The sequence below is a fragment of the Notothenia rossii genome (assembly GCF_949606895.1).
Source record: "Notothenia rossii genome assembly, chromosome: 3".
Lineage (NCBI taxonomy): Eukaryota > Metazoa > Chordata > Actinopteri > Perciformes > Nototheniidae > Notothenia > Notothenia rossii.
This window is the reverse complement of record NC_136901.1, coordinates 81285839-81308556: the sequence shown is the minus strand read 5'-3', so window position 1 is coordinate 81308556 and position 22718 is coordinate 81285839. Positions and strand designations below refer to the sequence as shown.

General features: G+C 42.4%; 1 protein-coding gene across 7 annotated transcripts in view; it reads right to left on the bottom strand.

Annotated features, from left to right (window-relative positions):
* Positions 1-4511: 4511 nt before the first annotated feature.
* The window catches only part of pcdh19 (protocadherin 19), a 54428-nt gene continuing 36221 nt past the window's right edge, over positions 4512-22718 (bottom strand). For all 7 annotated transcript variants that reach the window (XM_079670517.1, XM_079670516.1, XM_079670521.1 and 4 more), the window contains exon 5: positions 4512-7152. In XM_079670517.1, the coding sequence (XP_079526643.1) occupies positions 6599-7152 (554 nt within the window). In that variant the 3' untranslated portion in view covers positions 4512-6598. The remainder of the gene's footprint in view (positions 7153-22718) is intronic.

The following is a 22718-nucleotide window of genomic DNA, read 5'->3' as shown; positions in this document are numbered from 1 at the left end:
ATTTTAAAGTAAAATGCTTCAATTTGGTGCACTTTGAGCGCCCAATTAGAGACTGATCTAGGGGGTACAACTCTAAACACCCATATGAAAAAGATCGGTTTGCATTTTATTAATCAAATAAGTAGGTATGTGAACATTTCCAATAACCTACCATAGCCAATAACAAATACATGTAACTTATTCTATTTGTGTTGTTCATTCATATCTTATTTTACCAGTTAACATTTATTTATTTATGTATATTTTAAAATCTCTCCAGTTTTAAACAATATTTTTGGTTTACTGTTCTATAGTATACATTGGAATGATTTCAAACCTGTTTTTATTTATCCTAATAATTATAAAGGTGTGCCTTGGAAATATTTGTTTACATAAATTATGATCAAAACGTTTGAGACCCACTGAGATAACTTCGACTAAAGTGAACTATCTAAGCCCTCAGAGTCCTTTACCTCACTGAGCCTCTCAGTCTGACAGGAGTGGACCCTCCCTCCACATTATTGTAGAAACAGCTTCTTATATCCGTTAGTGCAGCAGAAGCTAACAACAATCCCCGCCGGTGTTACAGTATAAGTTGAGTCATGACAACTGGCGACATTCTATTATTTTCGTCATAGGAATCCGGGGCGTTTACATTGAGGACCCATTGTTGACTTACCAGGAAAGAAACATCGTTTGTCGTTTACGTTCATCTTTTGCTATATCTGCCTTCCTAAGATCACTTTGCTGCACATTCAGTACTCGTATGTGAGGTTGTGGGTGAGAGTCCGATATCGTGACGCTTACAGGGAGGTATCGAACATTACAAAGTAGGTGACTGTGTGGATGCCTGTTCAAAACATTGCAAACTTCAATAAATCATTTAAATTATATATTTGTGTCCGACTTTCATTTGTTCATCGTTCTTAATGTGATGTATAGTAGCTTTGATAGCTGTCCATACCTTCAGACAGCCTAAAAGTAAAACACAAGTTGTTTATTCACAGCCCGAAAGCTCATCGAGATGACTGGATCAGTCATGACAACTTGTGATCAGCTCCGATTAAATTGTGATATCAATTCTGTAGCTATTCTCCAGGGAGCACGTTTATTTTATGAAATACCTGTATCCCTCTCATCACAACAAGACTCTACACTGTGCAGGAAAAACAATTACATACATGAAAATAACCTTGATGCACACACATCAAGGGGGGGGGGGGGGGGGGGGGGGGGCATTTGTTTATGATAGTATCGTTCGTTCCGGTGCACTCCGGCAGGACTATAGCACATCGAGATTAAGATTAAACAAATGTATTTCACTTGGGAATACACATATAACTACGGAGAACCAGATTTGTGTAAATTATTGTTCGTGGTAATTTGAAAACAAATGCCGGTGCCCGGTGGTGTCGGACACACACAAACACACCGAACACGCACACACACAGCGGAGCTGAGCACACACACACACACACACACACACACACACACACACACACACACACACACACACACACACACACACACACACACACACACGCACACACACACGCACGCACGCACGCACACACACACACACACACACACACACACACACACACACACACACATCATGCGCCCCGGTGACAGGACATCTCCTTCATAAAACGAGGGGGAATACTCTGGTAGTTCGATGTGTGTAGAGGTGTGTGTGGTTAAACGTAGCAGCCTCGATCTCTATTCAGCTGTTCTAATGAAGGGAAACGCAGTGAAGTAAACAGTAAAAGACACAGCTCTTTGCAGCTGGTGCTGCTCTTCTCAGATTCTGCTGAGTTACACGTTACTGCCTCCAGTGCCCTGTACGACGAAGCCAGTTCAACAGACCCTGGATATGTTTGAGTTACCCGGCTTAACTAACCCTAACAAACGCGATGTCGCTAAACGGTCCTACGAAGCTAGTTATCAACTCAGTAAATCAACCAGGGGTTCTCTGTCCGACTGAGAGCGCGTTGACGTGAAAGGGACGGGGTTAGCAACATTTGACCAATCACAAACATGGAGACGCGGGCTGACAGCGCAGCGTCATACTTCATGAATGAATAGTGTAAATAGCAAAATCCTGCTTCGTAGTACAGGCCACTGGTGCCGCAGAGATTTCATAAAGTGAAGGAGGTTTTCCTTCTATAAATCAGTTGTGGGCAGCAGATACTGTGAGTCACGGACAGGAATCCCTCAATTTGAATAAAATGAGGCCACGCTTTATTAACTCGCTTGCACGCTTTATTAACTCGCTTGCACGCTTTATTAACTCGTGCGAACGAGAAAGTAAAACGTGGCCACGTTTTATTTATTTTTCTCTCTATGAATCCTCCAGGGCTCCGTAGAAATCAGTTACAATGTTATCGGCTAACTTTCCTATATTTTCCGAGTAGTAGCTTATTAGCTTGCCTGGCTTCCTCTTTCCAAACTACTGGTTCCCGTAGTTCTGTTCGTTCCAACAAACCACCAGTTTTTCTACGTAAGGATATGTTGGAGGAATGTCTTCCTGAGTAGAGCAGCAAGTCCTTTTCATCCGTTTTGTTTACAATGCAGCAACGCGAGATTACGAGTTAATTAAGATGAAGGCATAGGCCCTCCATCCTCTACCTCTGATTGGCTAGTACTTCTCACCTGGCTGGCGATGACGTTTGGCTTGTCTCGTAGCAAACTTAACAAATAGTTTACCTCTGATTTCAACTTGTTTTGTACGAAAAATGTATGATGTTCTTGAATTATTAAACGAAAAATAAACACATAGCATAGGTCTACATAAGCCAAATATACTTTTTTATAGAATAAGATGCATTGCTGCAGAGGAGTGTGGGGCCCTTAAATAAATACAATAATTGTTATCCTTTAAAAGGTCCCATGTCATTGCCATTTCTACTGATCATAATTCCATTGTTGAGGTATACTAGAATATATTTATATTGTGCAATTTTCCAAACTCACATTGGTTTCTCATACAGCATCTCTGTATAGTATGTGTATTCACTCTCTGTCCTAAACGGCTTGTTGGAGCTCATGCCCCCCCCCCCCCTGTGAGCCCAGTGGCCATCTGCGAGACAGCGAAACACAGCCCGAAACACACACACACCCGCAGCCTGGCTGGGAGTTTGTGTGTGTGCTCAGGCTGAGTTTCGCGGTGTCTCGCTGTCTCGCCGACCCCACACTAGTGAGCCAGCTCGCAGTTTCCCGCTCCTCGCAGCAGCGAGCCTCGCAACGTCCCGCCGAGTGTGTGTGTGTGAGGAAGTCCGCGTATTGGTCCAAACGTAATGGCTCCTCGGACGTAACGTTACGTTACGTCACTATACCCAAATACTTCACTATACCCAAGAAGTAAACAATGGAAAAAGATAAATCTCCACCAAGGCGTTTTGGGGCAGCATAGACGGGTCTTTTCTGTGTTATGGTACGTCCACAGAGCAGCTTTAAAAAAATCTTCCAACGCTTCCAATGCTTCTCTGCCCGTTGACTTTGAATGGGGGTGACGTCACTTTGCCTCGCTTTTCGCCGAACTGCATTGTTGGGAAGAAAAACGAAGATTTCCAGGATTTTCAGGATTTTCAGGATTCAAAAGTTGAGCAATGTTCAACCTTTGAAGCTGAGCTGGAAGCGTCAGCCAATCAAATCCCGTTTATGCAAATCTGACAGTACAAGCGCTAGCCAATCAAACCGCATGCAAGCTGGGAGAGCCAGACCGCAGTTCATTTCCTCAGATTCCAAACGAGAAATTACAGTGGCAAATCACCCGGTTCTTTACGACCAGAACTATTTACCGGGATACAAACCGGAGGAACCAGGCATGGAGGGAGGTGGCAGAGACAGTGGGTGAAACTGGTAGGTTTTCGCCTGTTTGGGGAGTTTATATATATATATATATTGCTCGCATAAAATCCCCGGGATTTTTTACTTTGTATGTCGGGGGCGGGAGATTCATGTGATTGGTTGTTGGTCGCGTTGCTCGCAAAAAATCCCCTAGCTCTTCAGACACGCCCAGCTCCAAGATTTTCAAGATTTTTTCAAAGCTGTTGTGTGGACGTACCGTTAAGAGTTTTACTTGCTACAGGGTGTACTTTGAGGGTTTGTGACTCTGCAGACCGTTTATATGCATAAAAAGCTACATAACACATAAGGGGACGGGTAATAACCAGAAAAGCATGACATGGGACCTTTAAAAAAAAAAAAGTATTATTATTATTATTCACACGACACCTACTGTATGGCGAGTCTGTCCATCCTGGGTCCTCTTTTGCTCTCTCCGAGGTTTCGTCCTTTCCCCCCCAATTAATTGAGGGAGTTTTTCCTTGTCTGATGTGGCGGTCTAAGGACAGAGTGTGTAGTTTGTTTGTACAAACTGTAAAGCCCCCTGAGACAAATGTAAAATGTGCGATGTTGGGCTGTATACATTAATTTTGAATGATTGATCGATAGATTTATAATTCTGAACACAAAATATCAGTAAAACTTTATAATTTACATGTGGTGAGTAAAGACGAGGAAACAATCAGTGAACATTTAATAGTTTAATTATAAGCTGCTGTATACATTCAGTGATTATTCCGATTTTCATGTTGCCAGAAGCCATGGGTGAGACCAGCAAAACATTCAGCTACAAGATCTAGTTTGTTGTATGCAATTTGTCAATTTTCATTCATATTTTTCCACATTGTACATAGTTTACTGCAAAGCAACATAAAACCACATTGCTGATGTGCAACACGGTTCTTCCAAGACCTTAGTTTGATCAAACATGATTCCACCCAGTATGTTGTGTGATGCTCGTAGGAGGGAGAGCCCTGTTTATACCTCTGTTCTTAAACTTATCTTTGAGATCAACTGAACAGAGATGGCATGGGTGATAGCAGTGCTGAGCACAGCTAGTCTCTGCTTCCAAATGCCCTCAGTTGAGGCTGGAAATGTCTCGTTTGAACTTGATTGGGCCCAATAGGAAAGGTGACTCATTAAACAGATAAAATAGGTGGAACCCTTTTACCAGCTTGGAGAACACTGGGTGCTGTTTCTCTCCTCCGTAGATTCTAAGATAAGAAACATCCGGCCATTTTAAGGTTTTGTTTGCATCTTTTTTGGTTTCTTTTGCTATCTCACTCTAAGCTCATTGAACTGAAACACTAATGTTGGTGCTGATATCGCTTTTTTTTGTCTTTTTACTTTTTCTAGTAGCCCACACAGAAACTTGATGGCACAAGAACTGACCAATAAGAAACTCTTTACAACAAGGTAGACTGCAACAGTTGCCAGGGGTCACACAGTAAACAAAAATAATCCAAGTTCATTTTGAAAAAAAAGAAATATCAGATTCAATATAAAAGCAAAAGACAAAATGAACAAAAGCAAGTTAATTTCAAGTATAACTTACTCATAAAATAACTACACAGCATTAAATATTCTCATTATACATTTTTAAATTATTTATAAAATATATTTTGGCATATATGTTTTTTTTTATTTTTGTGTTTGTGTAACAAACGCTACTGTAGCTTCAGTTGAACACCAATGTTTATTTGTTTTTTTCTCTTGAAACAAAACATTAAAGGGATTGTCACATAACAACAGGTTATTAAAAATGATAATAGTAAACCCTATAGAGAGTTTCACATAGCAAGACATGAGTGACGATCCCTTCTATCCTAGCCCCATAGTCAAAAGTCAAAAAAAGTACAAGACCAGAGCACAAAGGTCTAATTTGTGCTCCACTGGCTACAATCAAGATTGGGCACAGGAGATTTCAAAAGCAGTAAGTCTTTTTTTCATACAACTCAATTTGAACACAAGGATCTGTCTGTCCCACTTCCAGTGTTCAGAGCGGCTGGGCAGATAGCGAGAGTTCATTTAGCTCCATCCTTGATAAAATATAAATACTGTAAAGACCTCAGTCTGATGACACTGGGATGTCCTCGGGGATAGGCAGAGAAAGTTTCTCTTATTAGTCAGGGAAAGTGGCAAATGAGACCAGGAGGCCTCTCTTTCCTTCCCCTGAACACACTGAAAACTGTTGAAGGAGTAAATTGAGAATATTTTTAGATGAATCCTGTGTATGTCGTTTATTACATCGATTGAGCTCACTATACAAAGGAACAAAGAGCGATTTGGCAGCTAGAACAAACTGCAAAAACCAAAGAAGGCAAATATCAGTTTGTGATACAAAAGTAGTTCAAAAGGCATAACTGTACTTATGAATCGGCACCTCAGGTGTCCAAACACGCAGGGTCCTGTTTTGGCGCAGGCGCTTCAGAGGTCCACTGGCCATGTCCATGTCCATGCAGTCAACAGTAACCTGCCTGTCCACTCAGTGCAGACTGATATACGAAAAACTGAACAAAAAGCAAACAAGGAAAAAGTACTGCGACTACAACAAAGCCACGTCCACTACCTCAGATTGAGCACACAACTAGCTGCAGCATACTACAGTTCATCATCCTTAGCAGGAGCTGGCTTGTGAATTTTGCATACTGCAAATGGATGTGTCTCTCTACTTCCACAGCCTGACTTTCTTCTGTGTACACACAGCTATTGCGGGGTACATATATGTGAGTTTACACGGCATGAGTGTTGGTGTGTGTCATAGAGTAGGTCGCTAAAGCACAATGTCCTTCAGGCGCTTGCTGCTGGGGGACTCCTTGTCTCGGCCATCGTGGAGAAGCGTGTTGATCTCCCTGACAGCTGGCTCACTGTCCTTCCCCTCCGGCTGCCGCAGCAGGCTGTGGTTGGCGATTCGCTCTGCGTCGCGGCATTTCAGCGTGTTATAGGCAGATGACGGCTTGGACAATGGGCTCTTCAGGTGCACAGGGGAAGTGATGGGGCTGGATGCCTCACGCCCGTTGCCAGCTTCACGGACAGCCCCTCCATTGGCCTTGGGGCTGCACACCTGAGACTCCTGAGTCCGCTTCCCCTTTAACTCTCCCCTTTCCACGTCCTCAGGCCCATCCTTGCCGAAGGTGGCAAAAGTCCTCTTGATGGTGCCGTCCTCGTAGTGGGGCACGTCCACTGTGGTGGCTTCGATAGACAAAGCGATGACATTACGGCCGTGCTCCGGTGACTTGACACGCGCCGGGACACGGGGCATCCAGCAGCGATCCGAGTGGCCAAGGATGCGACATTCGTCCTGGCAGTGGAAGCCTTCGCTGGGATCTGTGGAGACACAAAAGGAAGAGAGAACATTAATGTCTGAAAACCAGCCTTTTTTCTGTACTCATTCGCACTCAGATTTTTCTACCATGAGGCTTTTATTTGATTTAATTTCTGTCATGAAATAATAGAACACAGAAATGAAAACCAATGCTGCATTTTGTTTTAATTAAAAAAGTAAAATATTCAGGAATGATTAGCTTTCACTTGCAATGCATTTGAGCATCTGCTCAGGATTGCAGACCCGGTAATGCCGCTCACTGATAACTGGAGCTGGATGTTTAGGGTACTTCTAATATGCCAATTAAATTATGTATTGTTAAATCAAAAGTCCATTTGCAACTCTTGTATAATTGGGTTTTCTGTAGCAACACTAGATGAAAGGCAGGTTTAAACAATGCAATCAGATATCTCGCAGCGAGAGACACCAGACGAGCTGCGGTGATGTTGCCTGGTTCATCTCTCTCTTCCTCTCTGTCTCTGTCATCTGGCGCCGGGTTATAAATATGTAATGATGTTTAACGCTGGAGTGAAAAACACATTTGCCTGAGTCTTTATAGCGGCGCTCTATTGTACTTTGTTGTGATGGAGGGAAATTACTTTCAAGACAGTTTTAACATCATTACAACGACCAAAAAAGTGTCATGCTACGGTACTCAAACTGAAGTTCTTTAATTAAGTTTTCATGTTTGTTTTTAATTCACATATACATACACTGTTCATCGTGAAAGAGCTTGGTGGGAGGAATCTATAAACACGATATATGGTACACAATTTCAAAATTATTCAGCCCCAGAAAACCTAACAAGTCCAAAATGTATCTTTGCCACTGCGCTGTTGTGTTTCCACCTGCTCCAATTTTGAGAAAGAACCTGCCACACAGATGCGCAATGACACATTTCTTCGCTCCCCTACTGCTTGTTTCACTTCTAGTAAGAGTCATCCTCCGTTCCAGAGGCCCAAGGTGACAAGAGGGGATTGTGAGAGGGATTGCCATCGACCCAAATGCATACGCTTACATCTGGCAATCGCAGCTTGACAGATCACCTAATTAAAATCACTAATGATCTGTTTTTCTCCCTTCTTTCCTGCACTCATGAGAGGCACCTCTGCTTAGACCCTGGGGATCGATATTTAAAGATTGGAGACAGGCTTTTCAGGGGCAGATATGCCAGAGCTGTCTCTCATAAAGTATAATCGTATGAGACAGACAGATAACATGGTGACTAAATGACTGCATGCATGAGTAAAGGGGATCATGGGCTGTTTGAACCCAAATATGGCAAGTGGTATTCTGGAGGAATCACCATGCCTGAAGGCTGAAAAATGAACATCAGCGCACAAAAATGCAGACCATGAGTGACCAATGTCTACAAGAATGTTTTATAGTGAGGCAGAGACGGCACATGATTGATAATTGAATAAATACAGGCATCCTCATCCTTACAAGGGACAGCATTGTTACGAGCCTCTCAAATATAACCTACAATTACACCCCAATTAACAACTAATAGGAAATATTTCTGTGTAAACTATATGACATGTCATTCAACACTATCATCCACATTATCCACACAGCAGAATAAAAAGGCAGTTTCATAAAATATCTATACAGTTCGAATAATTTTATGAGGCCAAATAGTAAGAACGAGCTAATTAAATGTGTTTTCCACTCCGGTATGCATGTACATTTGCATGAGTGCTGATTAGTCCGAGGGACTGCACCAGCAGCAATCAAGGAGACAAAAGGCATGAAGCTGGGGGTTTTGTTTAAAGAGAAGGGATCCAATCAGAATGTAATAATGTAATCAAAAGTCTTTAAGAGAGTCTTTACCAGGTACCAAGAAACATAATGGAGGCAATGAATACAAAAAAATATAAAACCTGCCCACATACTAGATTGGATTGTCCACTGCGGCGGTGTTATTTTAAATCCCTTTCAAATCCCATGTCCTTTTTTTAAACTGATGTATGATTTGTTATCAGCGTCATTTTGAACTTAATGCACTTTTATTGTCAAATTGCGAACAATAAAGATGAGATTCATTGCAGCAATGTTAAGTATATTTAGAAATAATATATAATGTATCTCCTCCCTGGGTCCACGTCTCTGGGCCCACGTCTGTGGAATCAGCTTCCAGGGAACATACGGACCTCGGCATCACTCTCAGTTTTTAGGAAATGCCTCAAGACCCACACCGCATTTTACTGACTGTCCTTTACTTTATTTATTTAAAAACAATGTATGCTCTTAACCTTTTATATTGCCATATTTGATCCAATATGCTCCTTTAGATATCTTTTTACTAATTTTTCCTTATAGCTTTGTGAAGCACCTTGAGATGACGTTTTGTCTGTAAAGTGTGCTATATAAATCAAATGTATTTTTATTATTTTCTGACATAGAAAAAACTTGTAGACTTTTACACAATTCCCTTCTCTACATTCTGAAAGTGTTCTACAAATCTTGTTAGACAAAGCAGATATTTTTCTCTGCTGATTAAAGATTTGCAAACATCTTGGTTATGAATGCAATTTCCTCAATTTTTTTTTCTTTTTCTATAGCCCAGAGCACTTCCTAAAGCATGAAAAGCCTCAAGGCAGAAGGAAAAATACACAAGTTGTATGCCCGCTTCATAGCAGCGCATGCATATGCAGTGAATGACATTTCTCTCTTTGCTTTAGGGGTCTATGGGAGAGCAACTGGGTTGTAAATGACATTGTTAGGAAAGGCAAGTGCCATTAACACTGACACATCCTGCCTCTCCTTAGAGCTTCATAAAACGCAGATGTTGCTCGAAAAGGCTCACAAAAAATGGAAGAGAAAAACATTTAAATAAAAAAAGTGACGGGCCATCGACCTCTTACAAATACAATCTCCTCCTATTCCATAAACTGTAATGATTGGAGATGAATTAATGGATTTTACCGCGGTACTTTGGAAGTCGACAAGTGGAGAATAGAAGACAGTGAAGGCACCTCCTGCTGTGAATGTGTATTCAAAGTGTTCAGGAAAATAAGCTTGCCAATCAGTTCCAGGAGCAGATTTAAAGTACAGTACGGTGCAGGATGTCATTTGGAACATTTCCTATTCACAATTTAATACCTATTAATTAGTGAAGGAGCTCCAGCGGGAGGCGGAGGCTGCCTGGGTTTTTAAGTGTTCCACATTTGAAATACAAACAGATTGTTGGTAGTGGAGGCAGAGGAAGAAAAACACCAAAGTCTTGCTATCAAATCAGATATACTTTACTTACGGCTGAAATAAGGTCCAACGACGAATAAAGGCACTGGGGAGCACATTAAATATGTATGTACCGATGCGCATGGTTTTGAAAAATAATAAATACTGCCACTTTAAATGCAGAAGCCAAATCCTCCTGATAATGCAGGTCATGTTGTTGTGTTTGTAGTCACCTGGAATAGCATCACAGCACAGGGAGAAAACCCCACATGCTCCCTGCCATTTCATCTCACATCTGCAGCATGCCAGCAGCCGATTCAGGCCTGCCGCTTCCCCTCAATCAGATCAAGGTGTCTTGACTTCAAATTACAGCAGACAGATCCTCAGCTTCAGCATGGGGATCCCATAGCCTGACAAGCTCATTGCTCAATTTACCCCTGTGCACCGCATATAATGATCCCTTCATGTCCTACAGCTGGAGGTGCTATTTGTTTGTTGCTAATTTAGCAAAAAAGAGAAGAATCAGCAAAAGACTTAAACCCCCTGAAACGAAGGGGAAGGTATCTGTTCAGTGAAAGAGGCAACTCCCCGAAAAGCTCTATGAGCTTTCGCCAGCTATTTTGCGTCCTGGCTGGCTAACACATGGAGCAGGGCTTGGAAGACACAGATGCTTTTCCCTCCAAAATTAGTGCACACAGCCTCAAGGTTGAGAACAATGATGTAATCCTGTGTAGAATGAGTCTGTAAGCAGCCACAATAAACAGAAGGCAGGATTGGAGGGCCAGACACGGGGTTGAGCTGAAGTGAGAACAGATTCAGGTGACAAATCTTCATTTGTTATTTCATGGTTTAACTGGAGCCACAAAGGCGATGGCAACATGCTGCATGACACAATTCAGTCAGTTCGGTTTTAGAGCATGAACCCTGAAAAGAATTTGGAACAGCAGCGTGGCATGATAAATCATTTTACAAAGAGTGTCTGCCACTTTTGGCTTAAATTACTTTTTTGTATTTCCTCTGTATGCTGACATTTTTTTTGTAGCAATAACAATCAGTGTCCTGATTTAGTTTGTCACAAGAAAATAAGCACTCCTTAGCAGACAGCCAGACAGAATAATATAGATATTACTGTGATGTTTTCTTGGGGCCTGCACTATGCATCCCTTTGATTTCCCCTGCTTTCCTGTCCTTTCTTAAACGTCCTTGATATTAAACCCAATCAAAAAGCCATCAAATATATTGTCTAGAGTCTGGAAAGACAATTATTGAGTTCTGGTGATTGAAAAAGCTAAAAGCAACCCCGACACTGCTTTAAGCCTGTTTTTATTGCTGTGTGCGAGGACTGATTTGATGTACAGAAAGTTAAATGCATGTGAGCAGAGTCCTGATGACCCTTTCTGAGGACAGCCTGGGAGCCATGTCTGAGTGGAGTACAGAAAGCTTTCATTTGCTGCTAAAATGCCGCCTACTTTTCTGCTCTCATCTTGGTGTTATTTTGACACTGATGGCTGTTTTCTAATTGCTCTCCATATTAATTTTCCATCCTGGCAGTCAGATGGCAAAGATTGATTAAATCTAAATTGTTACTACAGAGTCTTGATGGAGTCTGTGATGCAGAAGCTGATGGAAGTATTACAGGGGAGGAAAAATGCAGAAAATATGGCACCAGCAGAATATAGGATGACTGTGAATGGTTGGTGCTCTGACTGCAAAGCATGCTCGAGACGCGTCACGCTCGGCCCCGCCTGATCCTAACACTGGGGATGGAGCTTAACATCTAGTCTGCCCTAACTACAGCAAAGGGCAGTTCTCTGGCCAGCTGAGGCTGAGGCTTGGCCGAGCAGTCTCCCACACTACACACCAGGGAGAGTCCGAGCTCTGCTGTCATCCCAGCCAGCCAATTCAGTCTGTGGGCCATAAATCAGCCTGGAGGCCTGGCTCCTGCGGGAGCGGCAAGATGGAGTGTGATGGTCTTGTTTTTACAAACAGTAGAGGGGCACCCTTAGTGTGCCACGCAAGCCATCATTCTCTACACAGCACAGAGTCCTCACCTTCTCCCAACAGCATCTGGTTCAGTCACATCAAGCTATCCCCCCTCTGACACCCCCAGATTCATCCCTCGCAGCTCCCTGCACAAGCCAATCCTTTATACTTCCCCTCCTTCTGTCCTCTTTCATCTCATCAGTACTGCTGTCTCACGTACATCGCTGTAATTAAATAAATCCTTCACCCAAAAATGTCTCACTTCTGCCTATCTGAACAGAATTCCTTCTACTCTTCCAGTAACATATTAATTGTGAAGGAAATTAGGCTCACTAGGCGGCCTTGTTAATACTGTCATACGGCTGGTGAAGCCAGGGGTTCATGTGGCACCGGTTCTATTTCTGAGCATTAGTACCAGTCAATTTATCAAGAACAAATTCACTGTCTAATCCATGAAGCACTTCAGAAAGTGTCTGACAGTTTGTCACTTCCACCAGGCCTCTCTGTGTCCTCCCAAAAGCCGATACCAAATGGCAAGTTAACTCAATTTTGAGCTAGTGTTACAGTCACTGTTCTTTATAAGCTCTTGTCAGTAACTGTTTTAAAAGCGGGCAGCAGTTCAAGCCAAATGTTTACTTCCTCTGTATGTATTCCCTCCCTCTCTGCTGGCCCATGCAGACTGTGCATTGTGCAGCAGGTCCTGGTATAAAGAATGCATCTCCAAACTGGTGTTGACAAACAATGCTCTAGCTTCTAAATTGGTACAAACAGCATCTGTTTAACAGCTGTGTAACAGCAGCGGGAGGAAAAAAAGCAATCGCTATGGTGTTTTATAAATCACTATGTCATCGCAGAGCACTATTTTGTTCAAAAGCAGGACCACTAGCCAATGGACTGCTTGATGTAGTGGAAACGATGTGAGCTGCTTTTCATGATGATGTGCATGGGTGGTCTGCTTTCTAATAATACAATATATAATAATGTTTGCAGAAAGGATTTCCTCACCTTGTTGTGCCCTGCTCCTACAATCACTCGCTCCTACAAGGCGCAGTTTCTCAGTCAGACTGTGGAAACATTACCGTTGGCTTCTATCATCACATATGCAACGCTTGGAGGGGCAGGTTTTTAGACCATAATTCATGCACTGGTTTTCAAACATGACATGAGCCAGTGACTGTTTAACTTTCTCAACAGGAACTCTGGACTAGATTTAACCCAGACACAGAGACCTAAGCCTGGCTGCATGAGGCTGAACTTTACTAAACACGAAAGCCTCTGGAAAGGCAGCTGTCATGCTTGAACAAAGCCCAACTGTTTAATCACACTGCAGATCCAGCTTGAAGAAAAAAGGTGTTTTTACATGGTCAATATGATACAAAAGTAATAACAGACCAAAGGCGTAAACTGCATATGTTGTTGCCTATACATTTTTCTGATCCAGTCTAGCCACAGAAGAGTTAGATGTCATTCAAAGGGGCATATGTGAAAGATCTAATCATTTTTTCTTGGTACACTTTACACTTAAGTTATGCAAATTAAAAGAGGTTTCAGGAAGTGTGTATTTGTTCAATCTTTTTGATTCAGTTCCAGTTATGTTGGTTGTTCTGCCTAGTAATACTTTCCACATTCAACACTTGTTAGATAATAAATAGATAATATCTACAATAGATAACCTGTAACATCATTTGGGCTATCGTTGACTCTTTAATACTTAGTTTGTTGCTCTATTGGTTTGCATCAGCAATAAATAACTACTCATTTGTGTTGATGAAGGTAGAAGAAGTATTGTGTTGTACCGTGATGTGATGTACTTTGCTCTAATTACACAGTAAATGTCACCCTTGTCAATTCTCAGCGTCCAAATTGCCCTTCTAATGATGGGCTACAAATTAACCTGTGTCCTGGCGCCCCAGGCCCACAGCAGCAATACAATGCAGCCCAGAACTTCGCACAGCAGGCCAGCTGCAGACCCACTCCAGCATGCCAGCCATTCAGACCGCCTGCCTACCTGCCTCTGTCTGCTTGGCTCGTTTCCTCAACAATGCATCGGCAGAGGACATCTTTAAATACCCCGGCAAAAACGCGTTGTTTCTGTGTTTAAGCTTGACCGAGCTAGCAAGCTAATTTGCTCCTAAACCCTTGAGTCTGGGAGAAGCAAGGGGAACAGAAACAGACTCTTAAATTACATCTATGAATGGGGTTGTCGGGAGCGGAAGGCTTTACAGGGAGCTGTGATGTAGAGGAGGTGCTGTTTAGGGATGGTAGCGCCCCCTGATGATAGACTCATTGATGTAAAACTGTGGTGAACAAAACATTGCTTTATGTCAGTTGAATCAATGATGTCATTTAGTTTGAAACCTAAACCAAAAAGCACAATTTGACATTCCTACACTGAATCTATTGGTCAGGAAATCCCTTTTATACTATTTTAATTGTTGTGAATTAACAATCTGGAAATGTCAAGACAATGTTATACTGGATGATAAAAAACACAATGTCACAATGTCTATTTGACATTAAGCTTTCCCTTATGAATTGAGAGGTCCATGACAAATGATGTTTTGCCAATGCCAAGTTTCCTATTTGCTAAACCAAGATTTAATCCCAACAGTGAAAAATCCAACATTAACTATTGTGGGAAAATAGATTTATGATTGAACAATCTATAACCCATCCTAGAAAAAGAAACCATTATCTAATTTGCCCTAAGAGACATTTGTCATAGTTTCTTCTTTTAGATAATGATTTCCTAAAAAGCTCTATTTCTTTAAGCCATCTGAAATAAACACAATTCTTCAGCGACTGTCAATGTGTCCAGCTCCCAAGGACCTGACCGCATACCAATAACTTAGGAATTCCTTTCTCTCCGTCTGTGAACCTCAGCTTTGCCTCAAAAGAGTGGCGTTACATAATTAATATAATGTGGCTTCTCATTCAGTCATGTTCACTTTGTGTCAGCCAAGTCTATGTGTTTTAAATTCTATTTTATCTTGTTGCAGAAGCACCAGCATGGGTCCTTCTCTCTTATATTTGATCCTTTTTTTCATCTTTTCCCAGCAATTTTAACAGCCTCTGGAAGTAGGACATTATAACATAGTGGTAGGTGGAGTGATGGGCAGGTTAGGCTCAGCATGCAGACATATATACAGTGGGATGGAGTGGGATACATAAGGACCTATTATTGTTTGAAAAGAGAGGCTCTTTATTTCCCCATGAACCGGATTGACAATGTCACTCAGGGACAAGCTGTATATAAAAGAAATAAGGAGAAAACAGCTGGGCCCTTGCTGCGTGGAAATGCATTAGATTCACACATACTGGGCAGAGGAGAAGCAGGAGAGAGGCCTTTCTTACACTTTCTATTTCCTGTCACAAAGGCCATTCAGTTAGGCAACTGTGAGGCATGCTGACTCCCTCCCAGGTTCTCCATTTTATTCTCCATGTGAGGCCTGCACCATGATACCACTTAATATCAGACAGTCAGAAGCAATGTCCGTAGCATTAGCCACCCACCCACCCACCAGCCAGCGCTGCACTATATGGAGGGTTGTCGGCCGCAGTGAGGCAGCTGCAGCTCGTATCTAAGACACACAGATTGAAATGGAGGTGGAAGACTGGTCTGAAGAAAAGAGAAGGAACTAATAGGCACATCTTTTCTGATTTAAGGAACATGACTATAGCATACATAAGGATGATGGCAGGGGTCTGACACACTGGTAGTAATTGGATTTCTCAGGCCCTGTGCCCACTCATGATAACATGCTGAGCTGTGACATGAAAAGTCCTTATGTGTGGCAAGGGAGCAAGGTGCAGCAGAGTGGAAGTGACAGGTGTCAAAGATCCAATTCCCTCGCTCCCCTCGATCCCCGAGTCTCTTTTCTCTGGAGACAGCCGAGGAACAACCTGCCCTGTGGTATAGCCAAACACCAAGCCAGACATTCAGTTGCAAATCCAAGCTTGTTAAACCTATGCCGAGTTCAGCGGAGGAGGCGGGGGAGGAGAAGAAGGAGGGAGGGTGAGGGGCCGAGGCACCGTGGATAAGAGGTCACGGCCTGATTGCTTGCTTTATTTATTTTCTGATGCTAATGTGAGCTGAATACAGAAGGAGCGCAGGGCGATGAGCCTGAGAACTCACAAGGGAGCCTGAGACCCCCTTGCAGATCTTACAGATGTTGGGGGGGGAGGGGGGTAGTGCAGAGCCTGGCCACAGTTCCCTGCCTGTCCTCTGTGTGCATTCTGACCTAATCTTTAACGAGGACTGCATGAAATCAAGCACATCATTAAAAAGAGCCATTCTGAGACTTTCCTGTCTGCCATGAAACTTAACAGCCGACCTCTTTCATTAGCTTTTATCCTCCCCTTAAAGATGGGGGGGGGGGGGGGGGCAAGATGCATCCACTGAGAGAGATCAGTCCTTTAGTCAATTGTACATAAAAGGGTTGACAGTAAAGTCTCCTGGAGTGCACCGCAATGATGTGTGCATACTGTGCAAAAACGACAGCATTATAATGTAAATAAGCAGATTTGTGAAACAGTTAATGTAGTTCTCACATGGTTTACACGAACCTTATTTTACATAATGTACTAATATAGTATGATAATTAGCTTAATGCCCAGAAAGATGAATGGTAGCCTAAAGGAAACATCTTATTAGCGGAACAATACAAAGTCGGAATAATGTTTTTAATGTTGATGAATTTACTCTAATTTGATTATCTACCACCGCCAGCTACGCCCGATGGAGAAAACACAAGGCTGCATCCTGTTCAGCGCTTGACCTTTTGAACACATGAAGAGAAACAACGCAGGCAGGCAGCTCATTGCAGTGTGTGCATAACACGGTCATTTAGATTGACTGTTAACTCAACGTAGTGTTCAGGTTATGCATGTTCAAATATTGATCTACATTTAACCAAGATAACCCTGCTCTATAGAGATGTATGTGTCATTAATCTGAATTGCTAGTTGCTTAAGTTAAAGAGAGCTGAGGTCTGGGGAGTTTCTTGAATATGAAGAAGTGTTGAAAGACAGGAACCAAGTGAAGTCTTGCAGAGACAGGTGACTAAGAAAAGGCTGGGGGAGGGTCCACACACACTGTCTCTGTTACAGTCCCTTCACTCTCTCATCAATTCTTTATAATCTGGGTCACTGGCAGTCAAAGCGTGACTCCCACCATTGAGGCCTACTCAAAATGTATTACCACACAGGGAGCTCATCCCTGCAAGGTCATCTAGGGGACAGAGAGAGATCTCTGACACTAATTGGTGAATGAAAGATAGTAATGATAGAGGTGGTTCGGACGACTTCTCTTTAACCTCTGTTTAACTTCTGCTGAGAACAAATCCAAAGAGAAGATTCTACCATGCTATGCTTCACAGCGTATGCAGAGTCTCAGAGAGAAGTTCTGCATTTCAACGGCTTTAAATGTTACAGAATAAATCATCTAACTGAATATACATGAGGAGGGGAAATATGGAAATATTACAGAAGTATGCCTGAGGTAGTAACCTTTTGTTGCCACAACTGAGGAGGACGACATAACTTAACATATTCCCGCTACATATTCCATCTGAGTAATAATGTTGTCAGGAGAAACAAGGTGATGAGAAGTAAGATAAAAAAAAATAGGGGGTGGGGGAAGGCATGTGGCAGGTAGACAATGAAAAAGAAAACTAGAACATAGGAAATCTCAAATGGATTAAAGAGGATGGAGCTATAGCGTTCTTCCCACAGAAAGGAAGTGATAGGGGTTAAAAAAGAAGAAGCACATTGCTGCAGCACAGGAGACACCCCCTCTCACTTCCTCCGTTACCCCAGCTGCAGTGATAAATGTCTCTTTGTATTCTGGACAGAAAACAGCGGTCTACAATGTACTTGTCAGAAGACAGCTGATTTCCCCCTTAAACAGAGCAGAGTACATTTTTAATCCTTCCTTTCACAGAGAGAGAAGATAAAACAAACGCCTCGTGCCAAGACACATAATGCCCAGAAAATATGTGTGGCGCATACGAATGTGCTTCTATGTGTAAAGGATGTGTCTGCAGCAGGTGTAGCTATAGCATGTGCAACTGCATGCTCAGTTAGCTATTCCGAAATTTCACAGCATCCTTAACCCCCGCAGTATAGCCATGGGTCCACCATGAGGGCTCATAAATGGGAGTCACAGGTAATGGAGCTGATTATAGCTATCTGGGCTACGGGCCAGCTGCCAGACTCTACCCTGCCTGGAGGGAACACAGGCCGCCTGGTGTCTGATATCCTGGGATCCCTGTAATACAAGCCTTGCTTTGGCAGTCACTCGGTGACTCTTCTGCCCACGTCCAGCCACACACTGAGGCTCCTTTGAGTCAGTCTATGTGTATAGTATGTCCTCATCAGGTTGTTTACTCCACACGGTATCAGTCTTTAGTCATACCATTTCAGCAACAAGGCTGCGGTAAGTCATGCTTTTGGTCAGGTGCATTAGGGGCTATACCTTAACAAAAGCAGGACTTAGGGACTCTTGAGAGGGACTCAAGTTGTCAGCACAGGATCAGAATTGGGTCTAAAGTTACATTATCTGCTTTTTTCTGTCCTCGAGGCAGAGTGGGTCTGGTGGCCAACTAGTACCCACGTAAATTAGATTCCTGACAAGACAGACAATAATGGCTCATCAGTTGGGGACACATTCCCCCGGCAGGGCATTGAAATCTTTCACTCAGCTGATCAGCAGTCATCCAGCCTCCTCATTTGCACTAAAACTCCAGAATATTAGCATGTCCGGACCAGTGCTGGGATGGAAGTGTTAAAATCTACCATGTTAAGGTCATCAAATTACCATTCTCAGTAAGACAGTAATGTAATTCACTACTGCAGGCTTCAACGCTGACTGTTAAGAGCTGATGTCAGCCACAATTTCAGTCACTTTATATTTTGAGTAATTAAGATACCATGTCGTTTTACTTGAGTATTTGAACAAATATGCGCTTTGAAAGAATAAAAGCCTAATTACAGAAAACAAAATGAATTTGTGGTGTTTTTTCTTCTAACGGATACTTTAAAGAATTTGAATCTTAATCAGTTAATGTGTCAAAACCTGCAATTTCTGGTAAACAAAATACCAGCTGTTGTCATATTCTTCACAGATATAATACGTAATGAAATATCTATAATGCATAAATTATTCAGTAAAATAATTTCTATGCATGATTTGTTTTTACACATTTATACGGCCAAGAATGAGTTGCCTATTTCTCAAGAATTGTTGCAATGCCAACCTGACAACTGTTCATGTTGAGCCTTGTACTGTGTATTGTTCAGTATATTACAGTTAATGGCTTGGTTTAGCGGTTTTATATTTAACATAATACATTTCAACACACGTGCAACATCACATTGAATGTATTAGTAGTTCTAAAAGTTAAAAATAACTTGGCTGTCACGACACGGCAGCGTGAGAGAGCACTTGCACTGTTTGTGGGTGGGAAGGCTGTAAAACTAAAAACACCATGGGGGAAGAGGCTTTGTTGACCTCTGATTGTGTTGCATTTTAAATCACAAGAAGATAAGATAATCACTGCTAAATGTAAATTCTGTTCAGATAGAGTCCATGGCAGCAAGCCTGCATCAAACCGGAGGTACAAGACCCTCGACACGTTAAAGATTTTTAGCTGCAGTGCCGCCCAGCCACACAGCCCTCTAGTTTAACCCCCAGTCTTATTGCTTGAATTCTGCTGCAGTGGAAATGGGTTTGTGCCCACTCAGTGACCTCAAAGAATTAAAAACACAAAGGTGCGGTTAGGAAAAACGGCTGCTCCCTCGGTCCCTCAGACCAGAACTACAATCAATCGGAGCCACAAAAGGTGAGAAGACTAGAGACCGCTGCAGCTCTGCTACTTGAATTTCACTCTATTTCCCCCCACCAATGGTATTTCTCTCTTGCGCCATCTCTTTATCCTTCTCCTCCTCTCACTCTTCTTCCCTGATTAACCTTTAAAAACACACACTTGCAGCCACACATACACACTCAATATACTTTGTACATACGCTCTCAGACAAGATTTCAAATTCAGGTACTTTCTCCTATCGCTTTAATACACACTCGGCCCCTTCAACTTCAGCACATTACCTGTTCTTAATCTCCCTCCCTCTGTCTGGGATCATCTTGATCCCCCTGTTTTCCCATCTGCTGTCGATTGGGGCCCAGCTTGGCTAGGTGTTCAACAAACAACTGTGATTCACTTGGTTTCTGCGGAGATTATTAACACACCTAGCATGCCACAGCGTCATGAATAAGCAATGGGGATCCGGAGCCCTATTTTCTCCCTGTCTCTGTGTTTCCTCCCTCTCTCTCTCCCTCTCTCGCCCTGCCGCGTTGTGAACTGAATGCCAGGATTGTCTAGAAAATGAGCTGTCAGTGGAGGACCTGCAATGAGATACATCATGCTCATTGTGAGCCCTAGAAAATAATGAACTATTCCCATTTCTCCCTCTGATATGTTCAATACGCTATCCATGACAAGTGCAGAGAGATAAGCAGTCCCCTCTTGAGCTGATTAAATACACGGGGTATATTCAGGAGAGCTCTGGCAGAATGAGGGTTCAGGGGATGCCATTGTACTATTATAACATTACTATATGTTTTACGTCTGGGCTGGGGAAGAAGACCTTCTGAATACATCTTTGGCTTTGCTGTGTAAAACTGAGGAAGAGAAAGCTAGAGGCGATGCTCGTAAAAACGTAACATTATTCAAACATGTCAAGTTTGTTTAAGCACTTCTTCACATCTCTTAACTCATTCCCTTGTGGTATTAACTAAAGAAGGGAAGAGCTCACATAACATATTTTCTTTTTAAAGAATTTGTTGGTTTACTTATGCAAGTACTGCAAACAAAAACTACCAAGAGGCAAAAGCCAATTATTTGAATTCAGAGCAAACATAAACGCAGTGCAGTTTGGGAAGAAACTGTCTTGTTTTACTCAGTGAGAAACTGCATTTAAAATAAATATGGAGAAAACATATTCTACGTCTTTCTTCTAAATGATGGTCTGTTTTACCGGGTGCAAAATCAACAATAGTCAGCTCTTTTTTTATTTAAATGTACATTAGTTTTAATCGCAATAAGCCAAACTAATTTCATTCAGCGATGTAAGCACAATAAAAGAGATGAGCACAGATGGACACAGCTTGAAATGACATTTAGTTTCCTTATACAGTACTTCCTCAAGTCTCCACATCTCAGAGGCAAAATGTGCATCTCGGTGGTTCATTACAGACCTCAGTACACCTGCTAGCAAGCTGTCTCTGGTGTGTTTGAGCATGCAGTGTGTGTGCACTCTATCTTCCTTAATGCTTGTATTGCACTGAGCTCTTTGTCACTGTCAGCCATTTTACCTCCACCATGGGTTACACATTAGATTAGGCAAATCCAAATCAAAATGGATGGTGTCAGTATAGAGTTTGTATGTTAATCTAATCACAAAATATCATAACGCAACACGTGTTGTTGCCAGCCCGAATCACAAGGAGAGTTTTGGTGCTTAATTCAATCTAATGTTGTTTGAGAATCACTCAAATCCTCCACAGAGTTATCTTGGAGTGAGAGAATGCAAAAAAGAATCACTCCTACCTGTCAGAGAGATTGTTTCCTCCTTTCCTCTTTTTATTTCCCCTCGCTAAGACTGCTTACTAGACTCTCAGCTCATCTCTCCATCTTTGTCTCCCTCTCTCACAGACTCCCTCTCCCCTTCTCGTGTTGTCAGCAAAGCCCTGTTCCTGTTGCCTTCCTGATTCTGACACCTGTCAGCATTTTCGTTAGTAGATCAGAGAACTGCAAACTAGAAATGTTCCCGTGTTGAATTTAGGGCAGCAGAAACATGTGAGGTGCCTTTACTCTTTCTTTAATTCAACAGGGGAAGGAAACTGCTTGACTGGCACAAAGTTGGGTTGGAGACATTTGCAGTCAGTAGATGGAAACAGGAGACGAAGGCAGAAGAGACATATGGAGGGAGAGGGAATGAGAGAAAGAAAAAAGAGGGGCCTGAAATCAATTAGGAACAGTGAAACCCTGTGGATCTGCTGATGGAGGAAGGGAATATGGAGAAGTCTGCGGCCCACGTAGGGGGCTTCCATTCCTGGGCTCCAGCTTCAGGCACACACCCATAGGGAGCTAACAGATAGATGAGAGATATTCTCCAGAGGTGGAGGCCGAGGAATATGTCAGAAATAAAAGAGGCCTGCTCTGGTTAATTGAGCAGTCTTGGATCCCTTTGAGTCTAATAAGCCAAGAGGAAGGGCTTTTTTTGAAAAACACTTACAAATTGACCTGGAAATAATTCCAAAATCAAGAACCGAAACCTCTAAACTCACAAATCGGACACTGTTAAGCAACATCATGCTCCCCTTTTCCCGCCTGCAGAGATA